Source organism: Mizuhopecten yessoensis, unplaced genomic scaffold (assembly GCF_002113885.1).
Source record: "Mizuhopecten yessoensis strain PY_sf001 unplaced genomic scaffold, ASM211388v2 scaffold2663, whole genome shotgun sequence".
Classification (NCBI taxonomy): Eukaryota; Metazoa; Mollusca; class Bivalvia; order Pectinida; family Pectinidae; genus Mizuhopecten; species Mizuhopecten yessoensis.
Window position 1 is genome coordinate 87,398 of NW_018404658.1, and position 25,944 is coordinate 113,341.

The 25,944-nt window shown below is 35.8% G+C and overlaps 1 protein-coding gene across 1 annotated transcript in view; it reads left to right on the forward strand.

Annotated features, from left to right (window-relative positions):
• The first annotated feature begins 14,629 nt into the window (after window positions 1-14,629).
• LOC110446232 overlaps window positions 14,630-25,944 on the forward strand; it is a 98,141-nt gene continuing 86,826 nt past the window's right edge. Inside the window, 5 exon segments of the mRNA XM_021491272.1 lie at window positions 14,630-14,719; window positions 21,067-21,618; window positions 23,033-23,071; window positions 24,750-25,316; window positions 25,574-25,612. Of these exon segments, the coding sequence (XP_021346947.1) occupies window positions 14,641-14,719; window positions 21,067-21,618; window positions 23,033-23,071; window positions 24,750-25,316; window positions 25,574-25,612 (1,276 nt within the window). The 5' untranslated portion in view covers window positions 14,630-14,640.

A 25,944-nucleotide genomic window follows, 5' to 3' on the forward strand; every position in this document is an offset into this window, starting at 1 on the left:
ATTACAAAATTGACCAATTAATAGGTTACTCGGTCGGATGATTGATATAGTAGCTGGTTACTAAAATTCGTCCGGTTTGCCAACCCTAATTATAACTGATTTGTACAGAGATGTTAAAACTACCTCTGTATAAATAATTATAATCTCAATTAATGCAAGCATCTGTGATGCTTTTTCGTTTCTATGTGCTCAGAATGTATTAACACAATGCTGCGAACAGTTTGGTTTGTTTGTGATTTACGTCCTATTAACAGCTATAATGGTCATTTAAGGACGTGCCAGGTTTTGATGGTAGAGGAAACCCGGAGTTCCCCGGAGAGAAAAACCACCAACCTACGTCCAGTACCTGGCGACTGCCCCACGTAGGTCTCGCACCCGCGACCCAGTGGTGGGGGGCTAGTGGTAGCAGAATGTCAGACGCCTTAACCACTTGGCCACTGCAGCCCCTGTGTACAGTCTTAGAATTTAGGATCTGCACACCATAGACAATAGGTCTGTGAGATACAGATTTCTTATAGACCTACTGAAATTCAGAGAGATCCGATACTTTTACCCGTATATTTAAGTGTTCAATAACAGGAAATAAAGAAAATATCTGTAAGAATAACGGGAGAAAAATAATTTCACAGAAGACTTCATCTCTCACTACTATATTTACCATTGAATCATATACATCATTGGAAACAGCTTCTAGTCATCTTGGTCTATGAAGAATCTTATTCCTTTAGACCTACAGTGTTTTTGACTGTGATTGTCTTATAGTCTATGGGTCTACCATTATGTTCCAACACTGCATACTCTGTCACAATATAGACACAAGGGCAAATTTCATTTATCCGGTTAATCTGGTCCAGTTAGCACAGAAATATTCTGTGATAAACAAACTCACTTTGATCAGAAGTGGCCGAACCTTATTAGCGGAGCTCAAAATGCACATTTTCTGTCAAATAGATAGCAATATATAAGAAATCTGTATGCTTCACTCTCCATGTATTCCATGCATTCAATTTTATAAAATTACCGTAAAATATATACCTGAATTGACCATGTGCTATGTAGAAATAATACAAACTGGTAATTATCAGCCATTTGTTTTTGGCGAGACAGGGCTGGACCCATTAACATGCCAATTTTTTTAGTGACCAGCAGTTCTTACCATATGTGTTTATCTGTACCGTTATGAATTTTAGATCAAAGTTCAATAGGTTGAAACGGTTGAACCGGATAAAAGTGGCCCAGTTTTGTGTATACTGGGTCAGAATATTGTCAGAAATCAATAAATGGTCATTGATTTTGTAGTTAAAAATTGTTTTTTTCTGAAATCAGAATAAAACTGATCAAAAAGTTTATTTTTCTTTATTTTTGAACAGCAATCAATATACTGTGCACTGCGCATTTTTTTCCGACAGTGTTATTTTTACGCTGTCACGGAAAGTTCAACTACGAATTTAACAATGGAGCAAAATGTTTTGCCCCCGGCATTGGTGTAAGATGTAGTTTGATACTAAAGACAGAGAGTTTCGGTTTGAAATATTGCTGTATTATGCTCGACCAATTACACACTTCAAGTCTTCACATGCATTATAACCTTGGTAGAGAGATAAATATGCATAACACACTTTTCCAAGCAAGTATCAACCAAAAAAATAGACATAAGGACCCGACTTGCTTTCTACACTGCACAAAAAATAAAAAATCCTGACAATAATACAAAAATAACACTGCCCGAAATCAAAGTTGTATGGAGTATTATGTCAAACATTACCCAGTATACATCTTAGATTAAGCTATATTTCATTATGCTATGATATGATACCAATTATGCCGAAGTTTACTTGTATATGCACAACCTTAACCCTGTCACCCCTAGGTAACTGTATTAGACTCTACCATCCATTGATCTGGATGAGTCCATTATGGTCTACAGTGGTGAAAGGGTTAAGGAGATATGCTATCTTACACATATAACTTTGATGGTATATAAACAAATAATGTAGTTTTTGTCCATAAAAAAGCTTTTCAGTTACATAATGTTACGATATCCAGAATAACCAAATAAGAATGTGTTATCAATGCAATCTTGTGTTCATTTAAGATGAGAAATATATTAATTTAACAAGCCGCAATTACCAAGCTTAAGGATTTCCATATCAATGCCAAAAGCCATAAATATGTACTGAAACATTATTCCAGGTATGACCAGGGTCCAGTTGTTCAAAAGGTGATAAGCTTATTTGGTGATTAGCACAAATTTTAATTTGTGTGTAACTTTAAAACAAAACTATTGAATTAGACACAACTTTCCAGATATCAAATATTTAGTAGAGTGAATTCAAATACAAAATTGTGAGATTTTACCTTGAATATTGACGAAATTATCAAAGGTTGAAAAATGTCATTTAACAGTGATTAAGCTAACCACCTGTTGAACAACTGGGCCCAGAGCTCATACACACGACACTTTCATTAAAAATAATCATCAAAATGACATAAACTAATTAAAAAAGGTTTAAAAAGTGTTCAGAATGTAAAAATACAACCAGGCTAGACCAGGATTCGAACCCTAGATCTATCATCATTATACTGTCACTCTAACCAGCTGAGCTGCCTTGTTAACAGAAGTATCCTTGCTGAGTAACACTACGGTACATATATCCAAAATGAAATTAAGGGGAGAATACTGTATGTACAAATAACCTCAATTGAACTCGCTAGTGTTTTGCTTGCAATGACACCAACCTTTGCAATCTGCCTGTATCTGTATGCAGACTGCTCCAATAAGCTGCTTCCACTGCCGTCTCATGGCGCCCATCAATTGCATGCCAAAACACGGGAACTCCGACTGTGCTGCAAAAAATCCTGCATTGTTCCACAACTGGCAGACACCAGGTCCTGACAGTCATTCACCAGGTCTTACTACTTATCTTTATCCCTCTTGTATCCATCCTTCATATGTTCCTTCCGTGGTACAGTCAGCTTTGCCAAAAATATGTTCGGAAGCCAGTCCCCAAAGCATACCTTCCTTCGCGGTACAGTCAGCTATGACATGATAACCTGTTCGGTAGCTGGTCACCAAAGCATATGTTCCTTCCGTGTACACATGTTGGGTAGCCATGCTATGATAACCTGTTCGGTAGCCGGTCACCAAAGCCTTCAGTGGTAGTCAGTTATGCCATGATAACCTGTTCGGTAGCTGGTCACCAAAGCATACATTCCTTTCGTGGTACAGTCAGCCATGCCATGATAACCTGTTCGGTAGCTGGTCACCAACGCATACATTCCTTTCGTGGAACAGTCAGTCATGCCATGATAACCTGTTCGGTAGCTGGTCACCAAAGCATACATTCCTTTCGTGGTACAGTCAGCCATGCCATGATAACCTGTTCGGTAGCTGGTCACCAAAGCATACATTCCTTTCGTGGTACAGTCAGCCATGCCATGATAACCTGTTCGGTAGCTGGTCACCAAAGCATACATTCCTTTCGTGGTACAGTCAGCCATGCCATGATAACCTGTTCGGTAGCTGGTCACCAAAGCATACATTCCTTTCGTGGTACAGTCAGCCATGCCATGATAACCTGTTCGGTAGCTGGTCACCAAAGCATACATTCCTTTCGTGGTACAGTCAGCCATGCCATGATAACCTGTTCGGTAGCTGGTCACCAAAGCATACATTCCTTTCGTGGTACAGTCAGCCATGCCATGATAACCTGTTCGGTAGCTGGTCACCAAAGCATACATTCCTTTCGTGGTACAGTCAGCCATGCCATGATAACCTGTTCGGTAGCTGGTCACCAAAGCATACATTCCTTTCGTGGTACAGTCAGCCATGCCATGATAACCTGTTCGGTAGCTGGTCACCAAAGCATACATTCCTTTCGTGGTACAGTCAGCCATGCCATGATAACCTGTTCGGTAGCTGGTCACCAAAGCATACATTCCTTTCGTGGTACAGTCAGCCATGCCATGATAACCTGTTCGGTAGCTGGTCACCAAAGCATACATTCCTTTCGTGGTACAGTCAGCCATGCCATGATAACCTGTTCGGTAGCTGGTCACCAAAGCATACATTCCTTTCGTGGTACAGTCAGCCATGCCATGATAACCTGTTCGGTAGCTGGTCACCAAAGCATACATTCCTTTCGTGGTACAGTCAGCCATGCCATGATAACCTGTTCGGTAGCTGGTCACCAAAGCATACATTCCTTTCGTGGTACAGTCAGCCATGCCATGATAACCTGTTCGGTAGCTGGTCACCAAAGCATACATTCCTTTCGTGGTACAGTCAGCCATGCCATGATAACCTGTTCGGTAGCTGGTCACCAAAGCATACATTCCTTTCGTGGTACAGTCAGCCATGCCATGATAACCTGTTCGGTAGCTGGTCACCAAAGCATACATTCCTTTCGTGGTACAGTCAGCCATGCCATGATAACCTGTTCGGTAGCTGGTCACCAAAGCATACATTCCTTTCGTGGTACAGTCAGCCATGCCATGATAACCTGTTCGGTAGCTGGTCACCAAAGCATACATTCCTTTCGTGGTACAGTCAGCCATGCCATGATAACCTGTTCGGTAGCTGGTCACCAAAGCATACATTCCTTTCGTGGTACAGTCAGCCATGCCATGATAACCTGTTCGGTAGCTGGTCACCAAAGCATACGTTCCCTCCGTGCCATCATAACCTGTTCGGTAGCTGGTCAACAAAGCATACGTTTCTTCCGTGGAACAGTCAGTCATGCCATGGTCACCAAAGCATACATTCCTTTCGTTGTACAGTCAGCCATGCCATGATAACCTGGTCGGTAGCTGGTCACCAAAGCATACGTTTCTTCCGTGGAACAGTCAGCCATGCCATGATAACCTGGTCGGTAGCTGGTCACCAAAGCATACGTTTCTTCCGTGCCATGATAACCTGTTCGGTAGCTGGTCAGCAAAGCATACGTTCCCTCCGTGCCATCATCACCTGTTCGGTAGCTGGTCAACAAAGCATACGAAGCATACATTCCTTTCGTGGTACAGTCAGCCATGCCATTATAACCTGTTCGGTAGCTGGTCACTAAAGCATACGTCCCTTCCGTGGAACAGTCAGTCATGCCATGATAACCTGTTCGGTAGCTGGTCACCAAAGCATACGTTCCCTCCGTGCCACGATAACCTGTTCGGTAGCTGGTCACTAAAGCATACGTCCCTTCCGTGGAACAGTCAGCCATGCCATGATAACCTGTTCGGTAGATGGTCACCAAAGCATACGTTCCTTCCGTGGAACAGTAAGTCATGCCATGATAACCTGTTCGGTAGATGGTCACCAAAGCATACGTTCCTTCCGTGGAACATTAAGTCATGCCATGATAACCTGTTCGGTAGCGGGTCACCAAAGCATACGTTCCTTCCGTGGAACAGTAAGTCATGCCTTGATAACCTGTTCGGTAGCTGGTCACCAAAGCATACGTTCCTTCCGTGGAACAGTAAGTCATGCCATGATAACCTGTTCGGTAGCTGGTCACCAAAGCATACATTCCTTTCGTGGTACAGTCAGCCATGCCATGATAACCTGTTCGATAGCTGGTCACCAAAGCATACGTTCCTTCCGTGCCATGATAACCCGTTCTGTAGCTGGTCACCAAAGCATACGTTCCTTCCGTGCCATGATAACCTGCTTGGTAGCTGGTCACCAAAGCATACGTTCCTTCCGTGGTAATCAGTCAGGTTGGTGATGATAATCTGCTTTGGTAATTTCAGTTGTCCGTGTATTCGAGTTTGTTATATTATAGATGAGAATAGATTGGGATAACTCTCGAGTAAGGGTAGATACAGACTGAGTACTACGAAAATGGTTGGGGAGAACCCTAACAACGAAGACTTTTCAAGCATAAACTTTCAGCACAGACTCAGAGAGAAGAAACTACCATGTATTTAATGTCTTTCGGTCATCAAAGCAAACTACATGTAGATACTAATAACAGCATATACGATTATAATGAGGATAATTTATTGTGTTTTCTTCTTGCAATCGATTATCTTTGAACAAAATTTCCTTTTTAGGAGCCAACCAGAAAATGAACAAAATGCAAGTAAGATCGGGTTCAGAATGACAGTAGCAGACGAAAAAGCTGCGCTATGTTAAATACTGCTATATTTCTGTAAAATAACATAAGTATTGCCATTGTGGTGGAGATAAGAACATTATAACATAGTTCATACCGCTGCATGGTTGGTTGGTTTCATAGCTCTCGTGGATGATGTTGACATCATCAACAGAGAACGAAGCAGGAAACTGACAAAAAATGGTAGATTTCGGCGATTGCCGACAAATTATGCAGTGGCCATTGCAGAAAGATCCGTCGTCAAAGATGAGCAGCTAAATTATAAAAAGAAACATTTAGGTTGAAAAAAAAAGTATACGGCTTAGGAAAACGGAACAGAAATATAGACAGATGGAACATTGCGGTTGGAAAACAGAACAAAGTATAAATTGTATGAAGTAGATCGTTAATAATATGCAGTGGTGCAGCAATTGAACAGTCTACCGTGAAATATAAATGGAAAACCCGAAACTTTTTGGCAGATTTTAAAGTAAAAACAGCATTTAGTCAACTGAACACAGTTAAAACCAAATTATCACGATCTATATCCCTTAATGCAAAGAGTCTTAATTATGATGTGCTTGCTTCACACGGGGATGATCAAGACTCCAGTCCGTGTGATTGGTATTTTCAACACTTGGATATAAAATCTTGAACATAATTAATCGAGCCCCGTTCAGTTATTCAGTCTGTGAGTCATGGGTCTTGGTTAAATGTATAAGTGACCAGTTCATTTGATATTTTGATTGCGGGTCTCCCGCATATTGAAGTCATAAAATGTTGGCGATTTTACTACTCGCATCGTACATTTTTGTTGATCCAGTTACAAAATGTTAGGGTCGCCCGGGTACTGGGTCAGAATACAAACTTCTTTGCTTATTAAAACAGTTTGACCTTGGCCGGTTAGATATTGTGTTGCTGTGTCCAGGTAATGATATTTCAGAGTACATGAGTGCCCACACCCAGCCCCTCCTATGCACCTGTCGCCATACAGCTTTTGCGAGGAGGTGAAACACTCGAAACAGTCAATTATTGGTGTCATCTTTAAAAAAGACCTCAGGGCCATATCAATTTATTTAATTTCAAATCCTTGATTATTTCTATAAACTTCCTTAATTATTAATTGCATCATTTATACTGCTGTTTAACCATGCAACGTAATGTATTTAGATTCCAGTTTTATTATAGCATCCACACACGCCACCAAAACTTGGTATGTGATTTAGCCTAAGGAACATAAACAGCCTTATTGATTTTGGGATTCCGGATAAAATATACTTCTTTTTCTACTAATTCGGCCCTAATCCCAGCACAAATGATCACACAATATTCAGACTTGATATGCCCTAGAGGAGAGGAATAATCCTTTATCTTTTGAAGGTGGTTGTCAAAGAGAAGGGACACTTATTGAAATAAAAATTCAAGAACATAACTTGGAGGTTAAGAGTTTCAAATATAAATGCAAAAAAAAAAAAAAACATTTCACAAGCACATCCCCTTTCTATTGAAAATCATTCATGTATCAACAAACCAATATCGCTCAGGTTTGTTTTCAGGCGGTTATGCTGCTGGCGGCTCATCGTTGATATATTCCTTATTTTTTTTTTTTTGACAAATAAGCTTTATTTGCGTTGAATATGACGAACAACTGCGTTAGTTTGCATGACCTATTTTTAGAACGACTCTTAATTTTATGACCGAACTCTTGTTTAAACACGTTAATCCCTAGACTGGATTTTACATGTAATGCATCAATGATACAGAGGTCCAAGTAGACTTTCTTTTTAAATTCCATTTAAGGACCACAAATCTCTGGCCTTCTGAGTTATTTTTATCTGTAAGTCAATGGGACATTAGTTGTCAGGGATGCAACAAAGTTTGGTTTAAATCGGGATATCGGCGAAAAAACAATTAGGAGCGAACAAGCAAGAAAGAATGAAAATATCCTCTTAAACAACGAGATAATAGAAGATGTTTACAAATTTGTATATCTTGGTGCTGTAATGGACAGAGAAGGAAGAGGTAGTACTGATTTGAAGAACAGGCTACAGAAGGCAAGAGGTGCATTCTACCGACTCCGAAATATCTGGGGAGTACAATCTCTTGGCAGAAAGACAAAGATATATCTGGTCAAGTCGCTTGTTAAATCTGTATTACTGTATGGCTGTGAGACCTGGAAAATTACAAAAGCAGAAGAAAAGAAACTGATCACCTTCCAATACCAGTGTCTCAGAAGGATATTGAGAGTAAGATGGCAGCAAAGAACACTAAAAGCTGAAATTGAAGAGCTAGCCAACATAAATGACATCAGCTGTTAAATAAGGAGACGAAGGTGGAACTGGATTGGTCACATCTTGAGGAGAGAAGGAACAAATGACTATACAACAGCTTTGGGGTGGGCACCAGAGGGGAAAAGAGCAAGAGGGAGACCAAAAACAACATGGCGAAGAACGGTTGAAAAAGAGCGCAACCATCTAGGATGGAGTAGCTGGAACACCGCAAAAACAGCAGCGAAAGACAGATTGGGTTGGAAAAAAGCGTGGAGGCCTTATGTGCCTACTGGCGCGGAGAGACTTAAAGTTAAGGTAAGGAAATGTCACATACTTAATACAGATAAATGTGAGCAATTTATGTTTTTGATTTAAACACAACCTAGAATATATCTAGTGAATTTTATTTTAAATGGCAGGTGTTTCCTATCCTACTTGACATCATGTGATCATACGCGAAAGTGTTACTATGAAACTGACGACACATCCTGCTTGTTATATGCCGAAACTTAAATATACATCTATACATGTATATTAATCGTGTCTGTTATTTTCAATGTTGCTTCTTGCCAGATATATGTGATCATATGCGGAATGGTTACTTTAATATTCACCAGATATTTTGACTATGCCAAACTCGGATAAACTATTATTTGTCTCACTAAATACTATCTGTCTCTTCAAAAGAATCATAGATACAGTTCATTTCAGTTTAACGGCAGTCGTTGTATCTAATCAATAGCGATTTTATCGTACATTTATTTGACAATCCTGTAAGGTATTACGTTATGATTAATTTCAAATAATGATAAATCACAAATATTTATTTCGAAATTCCAGAAAAAATATTCGTACGTGATGCACTAAGTAATCGATATGATTTAACTTCATGATATCCTTGAACATATTTGACACTTATTTCCTAGCACGGAAATTTCGGTAGCAATCGTACGGAAAACAATAAATGACAGGTGTTTAATTCTTTGTAATTTATGCATTTGAATTTGACACTAATACTTAAATGGAATACACTAAATAAAAGACAGGTATTTAATTCCATCTAATTCATAAACATAGTTTTTGTACCTAAATGGAACTTCTAAAATATTCGGATGAAAGGCAGTAAATAATAGACATGGTTTCAATTGCACGTGATACATTAACAAGATATTGTCATGGAGTTTTAAATACTTTCATGGCAATGCTTCAAAAATATTTGTAGATTCATAAACATAATTTTTAACATTTATTTAGAATTACTGTCATTTAAATTTCGGATATCTTCGTACAGAAAACACTAAATATAAAACAGTTTTTAAACTGAATGGTTTTGACACTTATTACGAAAGTGACCTGATGTTCATTAATTGTAGTTCATTAATTGAAATTATTTTTACATTCATTTTGAAGTGATTAAAATTTATACATGTTTGTACGGAAGCAAAAACAATAAACAGGATTTTAATTCATGTAATTCATATCATGATTCAGTATAATTTACATGAAATAAATTCATTTGCGCATGTGATGCGTATTAACAGTCACCATAAAATAGATTTCTGTGGGGAAAAAAGGTAAGGAACTATTTAATCGTAAATAGCTACGGATTTGGTGGATACGATTAATCATTGTTGAATACTTGCCTTGCAGGCTCCACGGTTCTTTTTTCTGTTTTGGTATTCCATGTTTTTGATCCCTTCTTAGTCCAATTGAATTCTAGTCAACAGTACACTCATAACCTTTTGCCTGGTCATTGAAACCTGTAGTCAGTTTTGAAGCACGCCACCGTTAGTGTTATGCAATAATAAAGCATTAGAAAGCCAGAAATGCTATTGCGATGGTTGTTTAGGATGCAACTGTGAATCGTCGAAACGACCTTCAAATTTCTTAGCAAAATCTGAGTTTAAGCATGGAAATCGTTTTATTAATAGTGTCCCTTTGAATGAAGGTAAAAGAAAAAGTGCATTATCATGTTAACGGGAAGGGTGCGATGAGAAGGCCAACAGATTGCATACAAACTAACTCTGTGATATTATCCGACAATCATTGAATTACGAAAAAATCCGGGAAGTAAAGGAAACCATATGGTGTAAATTAAACGCTTCGCCCCCGCTCTCTAGGTCTACTATAAACAGAATAGCCGTTATCTTGTACCGGATGAGACACGTGACGTTAGTGCTGAGTGATAAATATTCATGTTAAATTTAATGAATCGAATGGTTTTACAGGTAGAATAATCGAAAGGTAACTTAAAGAGAGAAAAGGACAAAAAAGTATAACTAGCATGATATTGTTGCACAAACAATGCTGGGCTGTGTATGAAGAAAATGAATGTAATTGTAAATGTAAACGCTATGTTACGGCGTGCAGTTGGTTTTATGTTATTTGTGATATGAGAATTGAATGGACTTGCTGCTTTTTTTTTAAAGGAAATCGAAAGTATCTATTCCATAACGTCAAACAAGGAGAAAATCAAATTATTCGATTAAAAAATACAGCAGCTGAAAAACTAGAACGCATGGTTTCGTCTCTGATTATAAGTTTTTCTTTGTGTTAATATGAATTTTATTTTGTGCATGTACAAACCTCATTTCTATTGACATATGTTTGACTTTGTGATTAAATTAAATTAATATTGAATTAGAACATGTTTCATTTGGTGTTAGAATAAACTTATTTTTTAGTTAGTATACAAACTTTGTTTTGTGTTAATACAAAATATCTTTTGTGTTGGTATAAATTTCTTATCCTATACATATTCATTCCATGTTGTTCTTTCTCGGAAAACCAGAAACCGGTCATGCATTTTCGATAGATAAGATACCATTAGCGATGATGGAGGCCAGAATATCAACGTTTTCAAAACGGTGTGATCAAGTCAAGAATTGTTTTTTTTTTTAAAATTGCAATGACATAATACTTTTACGTACGACGTGCTAGCAAAATGATACATAAATACGGACAGTTTGCATCACCTTGCCGTACACCTATAAATGTTGCAAACAATCAGAGGCCATGGCCTTGAATTTTGAAATATTATTAGAAACGACAACTGTATAAAGAGTCAAATTATTTTGCAAAATATGTTGATATTGCCTTTGGAGATGAATGGACATAGGTTATATCAAATTTCGAGGTTTTCGGAAATATTTATTGTAGTGAATGTAATTTAATTCACAAAATAAATCATTGAAGATAAATGTATCATAAACTGCGATCGGCTTTTCATTTAACCATGTAAGTTATTGATGTGGTGTCGTTACATCTAGTCATTTGTTTTTTGGAGTGGTGCTGGGGTTGGGGTGCCCTGTGTTCATCCCTCTTGCAACATGTAGCCTCAAATGCGGCCCGTTTCTCTTCGTTCATGCTTATAATTCTAATTCTTTCATTCATTCCAATGATGTGTTGGAAGTATCTTACTCCAGTATTTACTCCAACCAATTCTTTATATTCATATAAAATATTGATAATATTGATTAGTTTGTTTTTCATTGGTTCAAAGATTGAGTTGGATTACTTGCAGACATGAAATATTTCAACATACAAAAAAAACCAGTCGATTTAAAATGGAAAGAACGTGTTCAATATTTAAAAATATTCTGCATCGTAACAACGAAAGGATTCAATACATAGCCAAAGTGGATACAAAGACAACAATTGGAATTGAAGAAACACAAACGAATTGGAAAAAATACATAATAGAGTCCTTTGAAAACGTTGTGATGCTCAAACACAAGTCATTGTCCAGTGATAAATTTTTCATAATTTCATATTTCGTCTATGATTTGAAATAATTTTGGAGAGACCTGAAACCAAATACCGTTTTCAATGACTTTTTATCTGTGCTATTTATATTTAGTCGAGTTACAGGTTTGAGCAGATCGATGAATACGGGCCAAGGTGATCCATAAGGATAAGCTTGCAACGTCCTGATGTCCCCAGTCGAATACGACAATGTGTGTAGGCTCCCAACGATCAAATTAAGGACTGAATCTTGTTCTATTAAGGTTTATGGGGTATAAACCTCAGTTGGTCTTGAGAAAAAAATAATGAACCACGAACTCAACACAACATGATTCAATCCTTATTTATTTACATTCAGTGCGATTTTGATATATTTTTTTATACATTATATTTGAATATTGTATTTGTGCAAGTCTATGCCATGGAAACGGCCAACGCATATGACATATCAATACTCACTGTGTTACTTCATCCTAGAAAGATTAATAGCTTTTTTGTTTTGATTGTAACGTTAAAACGACACAACACACCAATACATGGTAATTCAATCTAAAATATCTGGACAAAAGTAATTCAAAACAATCTATAAAAGGGGACTTTTTCCCGCACCAATTTGCTGATGTATTCATGCGCCAACTGAAAAGGGTATGAGAAAATCCTTCATATTCTTCGGTAGGCACGTGTATATTGAGTTCCAGTTCAGTAGAAATGTGAATATGAAATAATGAACAGGTCGGTCATGATGTACATTTAAATCTCTCTAAAGGTTATAGTGACCACTGAAAATGTGGACGGAACTCTTTCGGATAGAAAATCCTGGTAAAGTAGTGAATTCGTCGCCCAAAAGTTTGTGTGTGTAGAGTGAACGATGCCTCTACAAAATGAGTATTTAATATATGACACGGACAAAAAGATGGGCGTTAATGACGCTGTTTATAATGCCGCGTGCTTCCGAGTTTTCTCCCTTTGAAATGATGTCTTCTTCAAAATTTGTATGAACTAGCAAGATTGAATTTAATCCAAATGAGTTTGTTTGATTAGTGTTTAAGGTCCTCACAGCAGCTAAGTTAATGTGTTAACCTTGTCAACAGGTGATGGGGCTACTCAAGGGTCACTTTAAAGTGTTCTCTCACCGAAATGTCATACCATGGACAAAGTAGCATGACACTCAACCCAGTCAAATTATACTAACAATGAGTATGACACTCCACCCAGTCAAAGTATACTAGCAATGACCATGACACTCCCCCCAGTCAAATTATACTAACAATGACCATGACACTCCATCCAGTCAAATTATACTTACAATGACCATGACACTCCACCCAGTAAAAGTATACTAACAATGAGAATGACACTCCACCCCGTAAAATTATACTTTCAATGAGGATGACTCTCCACCCAGTAAAATTATACTAGCAAAGAGCATGCCACTCCACCTAGTCAAATAATAACAATTAGCATGACATACCACCCAGTAAAATTATACTAAAATTCAGCTTGACACTCAACCCAGTCAAATAATACTAACAATAAACATGACACTTCATACAGTAAAATTATACTAACAATGAGCAGGCACTCCCAAGTCAAATAATATTAACGATGAAAAGATGTACAAGAACACACTTACATCTTTTGTCTAAATATCTCTTATATAAGTGTTTACTCATTATTGTTTCAAGTTAAATCAACAATTTTGTAAGTTCGTCAAATTTTAAAACAGTATATTTTATGAATGAATAAATAAAAACCCGTAAAAGAATTACAAGTAAAACAAAGCCATGCTTATGCCTGTTAATGAAATCGGACATTTCCTTGAAGGTGAAATTGAAAATGACATATGCCGCTTATTCGAATAACGCCAAAATAAAATTCATCACGTTTAACTTGAGGATATCCGGAAATGACGAAGCACAACAAACAACCTTATAGGCGCCCATCCTTTTCTGGTGTTTTACATCTGACCATTTACGCTAGAGATAAATACTTATGATCAATAGGTCATTGGTAACGTTTATCAGGTGGTCTAACTGGAGTAAATGTCCTATGCAAAAACAATATAACGACAAATGTTATGATATTAACGGTGGCTAGTGTATAGATAGTATCAAAGTCCATTCCTTTATATTGGGTTACGACCTTCGGTGTAATGTTAGAGCACTGGTTATCTGGGAATTACATTCATGTAATGAATGTCTGTAGGTGGGGCCAATCTAGAACACTCTGAACGATCCTACAAGGAACCATCTTATCTCTCTCAATTATCTGGGGCCCTTTTAGGAAAACACTGATACATACTAAAAACTATTTCAACTTTAAGATAATTTAAATATAAAAACTAAAGCATTTTTTCAGATATTTATATTTCAAGTTAATTAAAATGTATGTATATTAACAACATTGTGCATATAAGGATATCAAATTCCCCATTGACGCCCCGGATGTCTTATGAAGTTTTGTCACGTGACCCTATAGCCTGCCAAATATCTATATTACCTTGAACAAGACAAGAAATCATCAATTTTCGTTTCGGAAGAATGATACGCCTCATCGCGATCATTCTTACTTTAGTTGCCGCCAATAGGGCGGCAACGTTTTCGAGGAGAGCGGTGGGAGGTAAGAAATATATAAATATCTTCTAGACATTTATCCACGAAAAAAATATGTGTATAATCATTGTTGTATATTAGATAAACTGTTAAATATGTATCGGGCATGGATCCAGAAGGACGAATGCACTTGACATTCGCTCTGACACAGGCATAAATTTACTGTTTCCTCATGACAGATTTATACTATCCCCCAACAAGGGGTGGGAAGTATTAACGAAATAGACTTTAGATTTTCTTTCCTTTTAAATATTGGTTTAAAAAAAGAAATTGACTAGGGGAGGGATACTGATAGAAATGTTTCACATTTTTTCTGGCCTTTTAACCCAAAATCCTGGTCCCTGCCTGTTTTTTTTACAATGAAATGTAATCTGCGTTCTGTTAAGAGTCATACATAAATCAAATAATGCATCTTAACTGCTTTCTATTCTTCGTTCCTGTTCGGAATAATTGTTCAATATTTCTTTATACATTTAACATTTGTTTCAAAACCAAGAACACGTTACTCAAACTTATTTCGTCTACTTAATACTTATCATTCACATTGCTCTTTCTTGCCGTTGTATATATCAAAGCGTGTTACAAGACCGTGTTCAGTCAAGCGTATTAATCGTGACGTCATTATTACTTTAAACGTCATAATGATCACATTGGCATTATACGACCAAAACTGACTTTTATTTAATTTTTATTTCGAGCTATTCAATTAGCAGAAAGTAAATCTACCTCAAATTTGAAGAACTAGTATTTTAATTTAATATCAATGTATTGTCAATAAGTATGAACAGTAGACGGTTATACATTGATAAATCGATATATTGTTTCTCAATTCATTTGCCACTTCGTTTACCGCGAACATATTTCATTTCCCTTCTTTTTTTCCAAAGAATTCCTTTGTCTCAATTTATCGTGAAACCTCTCTATACCACCAGAATTAATCAGGTTGCAGTATGTTTAGTTATATAATTCTGAACATGTTTGTTAACTTATGATCATGGTTAGCAGATGCGTGTCAATCAATGGAACAGAAAAATGGATATACTTTAAAGAGCTTATCTTCGACAACGGCAGTAAAACGGTTGTACACAGATAACAAAGCATGACAACAAAACACGTCATTCTTCCTACTTGGAGATAGTGATCCCCGCTAGTGACCCCAGGTCTATAAAAATCACATTATAGTGTCTCGCATAAGACATTTTATTCGTCCTTATTCCTTCATTCCTTTTTATTATTCATTGTTTACTTACCCCTCATTCATTCATTCAGTCCGTCTATTTCAGAAGCTCACTCACACTACTAGCTTTAAGATAAATATATCCCGATATATCTTTATAAGAATCGCTTGGAGATATTAAAAAGTTGGTTTTATCGCTTTTATTAGTTTCCATAATTTCATTATTTTTGTTAATTTGATTATCCATTCATTCATTCATTGGTCACATTGACAATATCATTGTTTTTTAGCTAGTTAACAATTACAGTTTGCCTTACCATGTGATAACCTTAATTTCCATGATTTTTTTTATAATATTTATAAATAAGCAAGCAAATTATAATATATTAAATCCTTTTTTAAACTCATTGATATTTTTTATAATTTGCATGCATCCTATTGAGGGTAAATGTCATCTTGAGATTTCACCAATTCAAAAACGGTTGTTGGAGGCATGCATTGTTATTATATTATCTTATAATAACTTCTGTGTCGCAATCTTGAAAACGTGACATACATTTAGTAATTGCAAGTCTGAATACGATTAAATATAAATTGTCATATTTTATCTTAAACATCACTGGTAGTATTTTTGTAATATGAAACGTTTGACATGCATTAATTTCAGTATTTCACAAGATGTGAGCACACAAATTGCAAATACAATATGCTTGTATAGTAAGAAAGATGTACCAATTTGAGATGCTTGTTTTAATGATTTCGAATTATAAGGCATAAGGCATAGCACCACATTAGAAAGGAAATAAAACTATAAGCTTATAGAGAATAAAATAGAATTACAAATTAAACGTTAATTATGAAAGGTTAGTAAATGAAAATAATAATAATATACAAGATTTAAATAGTATTACTATCATCTTTTTCATTTCCAAGAACAAGTCCAAGGCTAGTGCTGACAAAATAATCAGTACCACACATAAATGACACAATATGCTGTGAACAAAGGACAGAGGGAAAGGATATGTAGATCCAGTCTATCAGTCAACAAAACATCTACATATACTAATGATCTTTATGTGCCCTTATACAATCAACAAAGAATGAAAATTCAACGTATTCAATCAGTATGAAGTCCCCAAACGAAGTGGGTAACTGATTGCTTTGGCTTTCTTTTTCGTATTTTGATTTAAAAAACCGGTTTCCAGACTTTTCTTAGAAACCATTAGTAGTTTAATTATTATGATACTTCACGTGAGCATTGGTGGGCATGTTTAGGTGTGCGTAACGCGTTTCATTTTCAGGGCGGTCATCGAACATGGCCGCAGTGGAATATAATTAATTCAAACATATATGGGAATACGCCAAGGTGATGCCAACGGCCCTTCTCTTTGTCCGATTTTGCTCCAACTTAGTATGTGAGGTTTTATGCAAATTACTTCCAATTCGATATTTGCAACCAAATATGCAGTTTTGGGCTTATGTAATGTTCCCCACGACAATTAAAACATACCTTAAAACTAAATCTGTCTAGATAATTAAACTTTATGTAGGTACACTAACCACTGTTAGCAGCTGAATGAACTTAAACATACACAACTGTTTGAACAGGACATAGGTTACTCTGGTTACTTGATTGTTACCTATAGTTATATGACAGGTGTCGTTTATGAAGCATACGATACTTAACCTTCTGGAACATCAGGTTTTTTCTGCTTATACTTTTCGATTATACCCGTGTACATACTTCAGTAGTTCATAGTTTGTCTTAGTTTCTTTTATCTTATTTATTTATTTCAATTCAACAGACCCAAGGGTCCAATTACATAATTGATAACAATGATGACAAAAGTATAATAAAATAGGACAGATACATAAATACAAACCAATTTAAGAAAAGTGTAGTATGCATAATCATCTAAAACATACCGCCTTTAGGCTAGACTTAAAAGAAGGCAAGGTACAATCAAATATACAGTCAAGATCAAGGGCATTTCTGTTTTGACTTCGAACTACGGTTCTCCTGCATTTTTTTCTTATTCATTGGTTACAAGTCCAAGGTCAAGGCCAGTGCTGATAAATGTATAAGCAAGCACAACACGTCAAGGACATGTGCAGTCTGTACATTTCTTAACTTCTCTTTCTCGGAAATGTATAAATCAAATACTAGAATAGTTTTAATTCCATCTTTATCAGCAAAATGTCTTTACTATTGAATTAAAACTGTTTCAAATAAAATTATCTGAAATTTATTTCGATTTTTTTAACAATAATAGAATAATGGTTCGATAGAAGCATGGCTACGTAAGTGATATATGTGAATAAATATGTGAATAAAAAAGGATTATTAGTTGTTATGCATCATCGAATGACATAAAACTGATTGGATGAACATGCATACTGGAAATTAATTAATTTTCGCAAATGTATATATTAAGTACTTCTTTAAGGAATTGCATTTCGCAGTTAAAACATAAAAAACAGAATTCGAACTCAAAACCGATAAAACTACGGCAAAATTTTAATAAAAGGAAACATTTATATTATGACCTTAAAAAATAAAACCATGTGTTTCGGAAGATCATAAATGACACCTGCACCATATATATATACGTAAAATACAAGAAATATCACGCCCTCATAGCGTGAACAGGGATAGCACTATCAAAAGCATCAGTCTTCATGTGACACAAAAAAAAGTATATTTCCCAATGAGATCGTTATGACGACCAAAGTCTTCGTCAGATGCTTTGCTTAAACCCCTTGTCGTTAGTTTGCGAGTCAGCAGTCGACAAATCAAGCTTTTAAATGAAGAATCAACTGTGATATATCAACACCGTAGGTTGGTGATGTAGAACTGTAACTATCAATAAAAGGAAAGTTCACAATGGTATAATCGAAATCACCATGCTTAGTGTACAAGTATAGTAGTAAGATGTGTCTGTTGCTGTTGTATATAGAAATTGAGGTTATTAACAGTTTGCCAATCAAGAATCAATAATTCTTGACATTCTACTTTATCAAGGTCTTTTTGATATGTGGTTCTGTAACCAGTCATATCGAACGCTATATGTGACAATAACAGGCAGTTATACAGTAGTATGGTTTAAAATTGACATCTTTTTTTACCAAAACGGCATCAAATGTATACAAAAACAAACACAAATGAACGTCCTTTTGTGGATAAACTTGTTGGAAAATAAGGAATTATTCTAATAACTTTATATATCGTATTCCATAACATATAGATGAAGAGAATCGTATTGTTATAATGGTATGATATACACTTCTAAACCCAATGTAATTGATATAATAAATAGACTATGTATGGAACGTATTTATAGAAATCACTATTTCTTACACAACCTAGCACAATGATTCCTCTTTCCTGTAAGCGTAGGCTGTGTATTTCTATATGTAACAGTTGTGTAAAATAGGATACGTGTCCTATCACTAAGAATAGATCACTTCCTTTGGTCTCACTCCCTTTTCTGTCCCAGTTCTGTCCTAACACCATGTGCTCTTTCCCAGTTCTTAGATAAGGTGAATTTGTCTTCCGTTTCTGGCGTGAAGGTGGTTTCGCTGAATAGTAAACCTTAGTGAAGTAACACAGTCCAGCATACGCTATCATTTAGTTATATAAATATGTCCCTAAACAAATTCATGCTTTTACATAACACTCTAGGGTGCAGCTAGAAAAGCATCTGGTTTCGCTCCATATATCAAGTGTGAAATAATGATGTCTTTACTTTTACTTCTTGAATATTGTTGTTACATTTCGGACTGACTTTGAATTCATTTTTCAATGCAAACGTCATACATTATCATGAATAAAAAATATAGATACCATGTTTACAATTAAATATTCGAAACTCTGTAGTTTATACAAACTCCCATTAAATAGTTATTTGTGTACATTTACAGATCAAAAGACACACTTGTGGTGCATGAAAACGCAATTTAAACGTGCAAATTATGTTATGGTACATGGCTAAATTGTGAGGTATAGAATGAAATTGCTTTTAAATTCAATTTTTTTTTTTTTTTTTTTTTTACCTTGCCTTTAACAGAATAGTCTATATATATATTCACAACCAGACAAATTAAACGTTTGCGTTAATCAAGTTATCTTTAAAAAAAAAAAGCACGAAAAGATGTCGATGGTTCTTCAGTAGTAAGTTCTCTGATTGAGAGTTCGTAATGTCGTTCATTTGGGAAAATACCCGAAAGGATTTATATACACCTTTATACCAAACATTATATTCATTCCAAGAATATTGTACATTTTCTTGCAAAAATGATGTTGTTATCATGGATTATCAGTTAAGTTAGGGTCCATTGAGTCACTGAGTGTCCGTTTTCGAGTCAAAGAGAGTTCAGTTTTTGTTGTTAGTTTTAATAATTATGAAAATTTCTTTTAAAAAATAAATCAAATTTTCTCTCTCGTGGCAATATTTGCAATCGCATAGCGTATCATAAAAACTTACATCATTCCTTGCTTCCTTCAACCCTTCTATTTTTAAAATACATTCTAGTAAGGGCATCACGGACCATATCACATATAGAATAGCATTATGTTATAACTATGAGTCTCACAATGCACTTTAATACGCTGAATATGTCCTTATACAAAATGTACATTAGATACCTACGTAGAGTAATGTATACCGGGAAATGTTCCCTCGGTCAAACTTTTGCCCTTCACCCTTCCATATTCACCCAGTGTTAATTCGCCCTTCACATTTAACTACAATGCATATTATGTTGTACGCTATTGTTCGCTGTAATGATAAGTTCGCCCTCATAACGATGGACAAAAAAGGCGAAAATTTCCTCTATATACAGTTTTGTAAAAAAAAAAAAAAAAAAAAAAAAAAAAAAAATGTCATTCCACAAAAATGATAAAAGAATGCACTGGTTATCCAACCTAGATTTTCGTTTCTTCTCATTTCATTCTCTTTTCAGTTCAAATTTATTTCATGATTCAGGTACAGCACTCGATGCAGGTAACGCACACTCATCCGATTTAGGTGGTTTCAACTCGCTTTTTTCTAAGAAATCCATGTCGTATATTCTTTCATTTTTGATGTTTCCGAGGTTTCTGGTCAAGTCTTTGAGTTCTTATTGTCTCTGTTGCTATTTTGACGATGTGGTGTATCTAGTTTTTACTTTACTTCCAGGATGTGAGACTCAAGCTGATGTCACCTTTGTGCTTGATTCCTCCGACATTGTCGGAAAAGACAATTTCGACAAGGAGTTGGATTTTATAGCCAATACAGTGTCACAAATGGACACCTCTCCTGGTAAAACTCGCGTCAGTATTGTGACGTATAGTTCTGGTGTGTATAACCAGTTCTTCCTGAAGTCGAACCCGACCAGGAATGAAATTTTGCACATCCCGTTCAGGGGAGGACGAACTCATACGGCGGATGCTATTCGCTATGTCACCCAAACATCATTCAACCCAATCCATGGGGCTCGAAATAACGTGCCCCATATAGCTGTTATGGTGACTAATAGCCCGTCGTCGTCGAAGCAGATCACTAAGATCGAAGCTCAGTCGGCGAAGGATAATAACATCATCATGTACTCGGTCGCCGTCGGCAGTAGCATCGACAAGGATGAGTTGCAAACCGTCGCCAGTGACCCAGACTCTCGTTACTTCATACAGGCACAGAACTATGGTGCTCTCGGTAGCATCGCTGGACCCCTTGCAACTAAACTCTGCAATGGTAAGTTGTGTTCATTGTGCATGTGTATAGTATACTCATAGCTACATAATTTGTATACACATATATAGCTACATAATTATTCAGTACTTTATATTTTATGCTACCACTTCCCACACTTTTTGATGTAGTGATATCCTATACATCGGTATCATGCTCCATCCTCTATAAAATATCGATCCATCTTTGTGATAAGTAGCCAAAAGATCATTATCTATATATATAGGTGGCAAGATCAAAACGACGCTATAAGAAATATGCCCTACCGGGGATCAATCGTTTAACAATGATAAAAAGGAAGGGTGCCAATTTGATCCTTCTGGTGTCTATCACCTATAAGTTTTATTTTTCGTATATTCATACCTTGTGGTTATGCCTTCATGATATGCCATGAAATTAAGGTAAGCTTGGAGTCCATTCCGAGATATGAGGGGGTAAATTGGGGGACCAAAATCACAAATGGTCTCCTCTTGATAAAATTATATGATATTTTTTTTTTAAAGTTTCTTCATAATATTGATGTATTTTGTAACACTAAAGCTGCAAATGATAAAAATGGCTGAACAAAGTAGTACATAGTTTGTTAGTGACACTAACAAAAACTTAGCTGTTTTTAATTGGAAACATGTGATACTTGATAAGTCCCCATATTCCCCATTTATCATGAATTTTCATTGACAACATTGAAAGGAAGCGTTTGTTGAAGATTTCTCGGAATCTAAGAATTTAATAATTGAATTCCGATTTTATATTCACTAATCTAAGTTTTTTTTATAGTGTTTTGGCAATTGTTCAGTATTACATATATTATATTTATCGACACGAAATATATACTTGTTTAACATACATTACAATTGTATACTATTATAATGATGTATGATATCACTATGCTAAAGTGCTTCAAGAGTTTGCGACCTTGGTTTGTACAGGATCTCTCTCCTATCCGTTAATTTCTGGTCACGTCGATTAAGACAAATCGATTAATATTAGTATCACGATTAATTGTCGTTATCAAACACAAAATAAATACAGTAAAATGTGTACATCAGATTTGCATGCAATACCGCGTAGAATAAATGTGAATAAGTCGTGCATAGAAAATCTAATTTCGCGGGTGTAAATCACGCGGTTAAAAGACTGAAATCAATCAACGATAATATAATGAAATGTGGAGAATTTCTGATAAATCATAATTAGTAGTAAAAAATATTTTAACTAAAAAATATTTTTGCGACAACTAATTTCACAGTTTATATAATGAAATTAATATTACAGCTGAACTGATGGAAAAGCACTTGATCATCATCTGTGCTTCTGTGACGAGTGATTCGCTTTTTGGGACATGATTGTTATAATTTAGTTAGAAAGAGACATCAGTTCTGTCACATGTGAATGTGTTTTCATTGTGATTTTGCAGAGCTTCCAAGTACATCAGCCGCTCTACCAGCACCAACAAGTAAGTAGCATTATGGTGTACCATTCTATATATAACTCTCAATAACGCATTCGTGACTTAAAAAGAACAACAATAGGAATTTAGAAAGAAAAAAAATACAATGGAAATACCCCATGAACACCCGAACAAATCAAAGCCTGCTTAACTTAACGAGTCGTTTTTACATATTTTCAAAACATTATTTTTGAGAACTACGCAAAAATTTACAAATATTTTCTGTATCAAAACAACGATTCTTTTAAATTCCTATGAATACAATAGAAGTTTTGAATTTCAATGTTTACAAAAAAAGAAATTCTGTTTTAAAAGTTTCATTTATTATCGTTGAGCTAACCATTCTTTGAATAACAGTACCTATCACATAAATAACTCTATATAATGCAAAAATATCAATATAAATAAACTAGTATTTTGGACCTATGTTTGCATAGACATTTTAAAGATCCTCGTACCACTGCCAAACAAGTAAGCAACTGGGTTTTTTTCTGACATGATTATAGCTTTCATAAGTCATTTCTGAAAAGAAAACTACATCTTGCGGGCGTTAAGAAAAAATACTAAATAAGAACTAAACAAAATAAAATCACCGACAGTATTCTGAGTGTAGTCACTAGACTGGGATTCGAACCATGGACTTCACATTGTTTAGATCGATGTTATCGCTCTACAATGAAACCGACAGAGTTTTCTGGTCAACGTAAGTGGTCGGGCCCAGCTTTGCTACAGTTATATCCAAAACGAAATTAGAGGGAGTTTACTGTATAAGTATTCCGAAAAAAATACCGAGAGCAGCAGGACATGTGTCCTAAAAAAGAATTGATATGAAAGCCAAATTATCCATATTAACATTGAAAAAGATAGGATCTTAAATGAGTTTTCATTTATTATGAGATTTTATGAAACGAGTCTTAGGAGTTGTTATTTTTGCGAGCCTTGGCAAGCAAAAATTAAAACTTCGAGACGAGTTTCATAAAAGCTCATATGAAATGAAAACAAATTTAAGAGACTTTTTATCACATAACTCAGAAAACTTACATTTTGACAGGTTTTAAAGCCAAAATGTAGAGGGCTTAATCAAACGGAGACAGACATTTTGTTGCGCCATTCACAATTTATGACGTCACGTCATTGTCCATATTATGACATCACAATCGATTTCTGAATGGCACAGCCAATGAAAAACGCTCCAGAGTATATTACACTAGTGGCATATGTAAAAAAAATACACGGACGAATTCACTGGATAACAGGCAGATTATGTGATAAATTTAGTATTTAATTACTAAGGAAGATTAAGTATGTATACGAAGAGTATTACTATAACCTATGTTGAGGTATGAATGAAAAGAAGTACAGCTTTATCAGCCAAAATTAAGGAAATTACCGTATATATCCTGGACACCGGGAAATTTACGATTCCGTTTAACTTTCGTCTTTTTCGCATTCCGTGACGAGGACGAATTTTTCACTACACCTAAAATAAGTACACAGCTTACTACAGTACATATACTTATAAAATATAAGGGGAGCAATTGATATGCAAAGGGGTTCTACTAAATAAGGGCGAAAATTTGACAGGGCTGAGGTTTCCCGATAAACAAATATATACCATTAAAAATGTGCTTTTAAGTACCATTATATATATATTAAAACCCTCGTTCTGTTTTCCTGAAAATAGGCTGTCTACACAAAGCGGATTTGGCCTTTCTGATCGATTCATCTACCAGTGTTGGTCCGGCAAATTTCCAGAAAATGGAAAACTTCCTGAAGCAGTCCATCTCAAAACTGGACGTCGGCCCGGACAAGGTCCACGTCGGTTTGATGCAGTACAGTAGCTACCCAAATGTGGAGTTTCCTCTCAACATGTACACTGACCGCATAGACGCTCTTAAAGCCGTCGAAAACATCCACTACATGTCTGGGGGCACCAACACAGCAGATGCCATCAAATATATGCGCGAGCACATGTTCTCTTTAAACAGTGGCGCACGAGGAAATGTTCCCCGTATTGCTATCGTTGTGACTGACGGAGGATCCATCAACGGCGCATCAACAACGTACCAAGCTGACCAGGCCAGACAAACTAATAACATCGGCCTCATTGCCGTCGGGGTAGGAAACAACATCAACAAGAACGAACTCGACAGCATTGCAGACAATCCGGCTTCACAACACGTTATCACTGTCAGTAGTTATGACCAACTGGACCAAATAGTTGACCAGTTGCTTGCCAAGACATGTACAAGTAAGTTCAACTTCATTTGGTACATTGTCATCACTGTGAATAGAAATAATATCGAGGGTAAGGCATTACATCAACGACAATGTCGGTTCCGGTTAGATCTAAAGAACTGTATCTGTGTTAAGAAAAATAATAATAAAAAAAAAAATGTATCTTAAAGTTTCACCAATCTGTCATGTTATCAATGGAAGTGTTATACTTGAAATTCAAACACATTACAAGCATTAAGTGAAATGTTGCATTCATTATTTTAACTTCAGTTACTCCTACCGTGCAATCAATGGTTACGGCTGCGCCAGGTAAGATATTGTCTTCTTACTGCAATTAAATAAACTAAAACGCCATGTAAACTGAGCTACTTTTCATTGTGGGGCTAATATTTAAACTCATTGTCGTAATTACCGGTCAAATTAATTAACTGTTGCTTTGATTGCGTTTATATTCTAGAGGAATATATTTTCAAGTTTGTTGAGGATACTCACTTAAACCACAATATCTTATTAAAAAAAAACTGATAAGGAATACATGCTATGATGAGAAGTTATTTGTGTATGTAGTGTGTGCAGGGTTTTCTTATGACACAAAATTTAGGCATAACCAGAATAACTTAAGATTGTCAATTTCGTTTAAT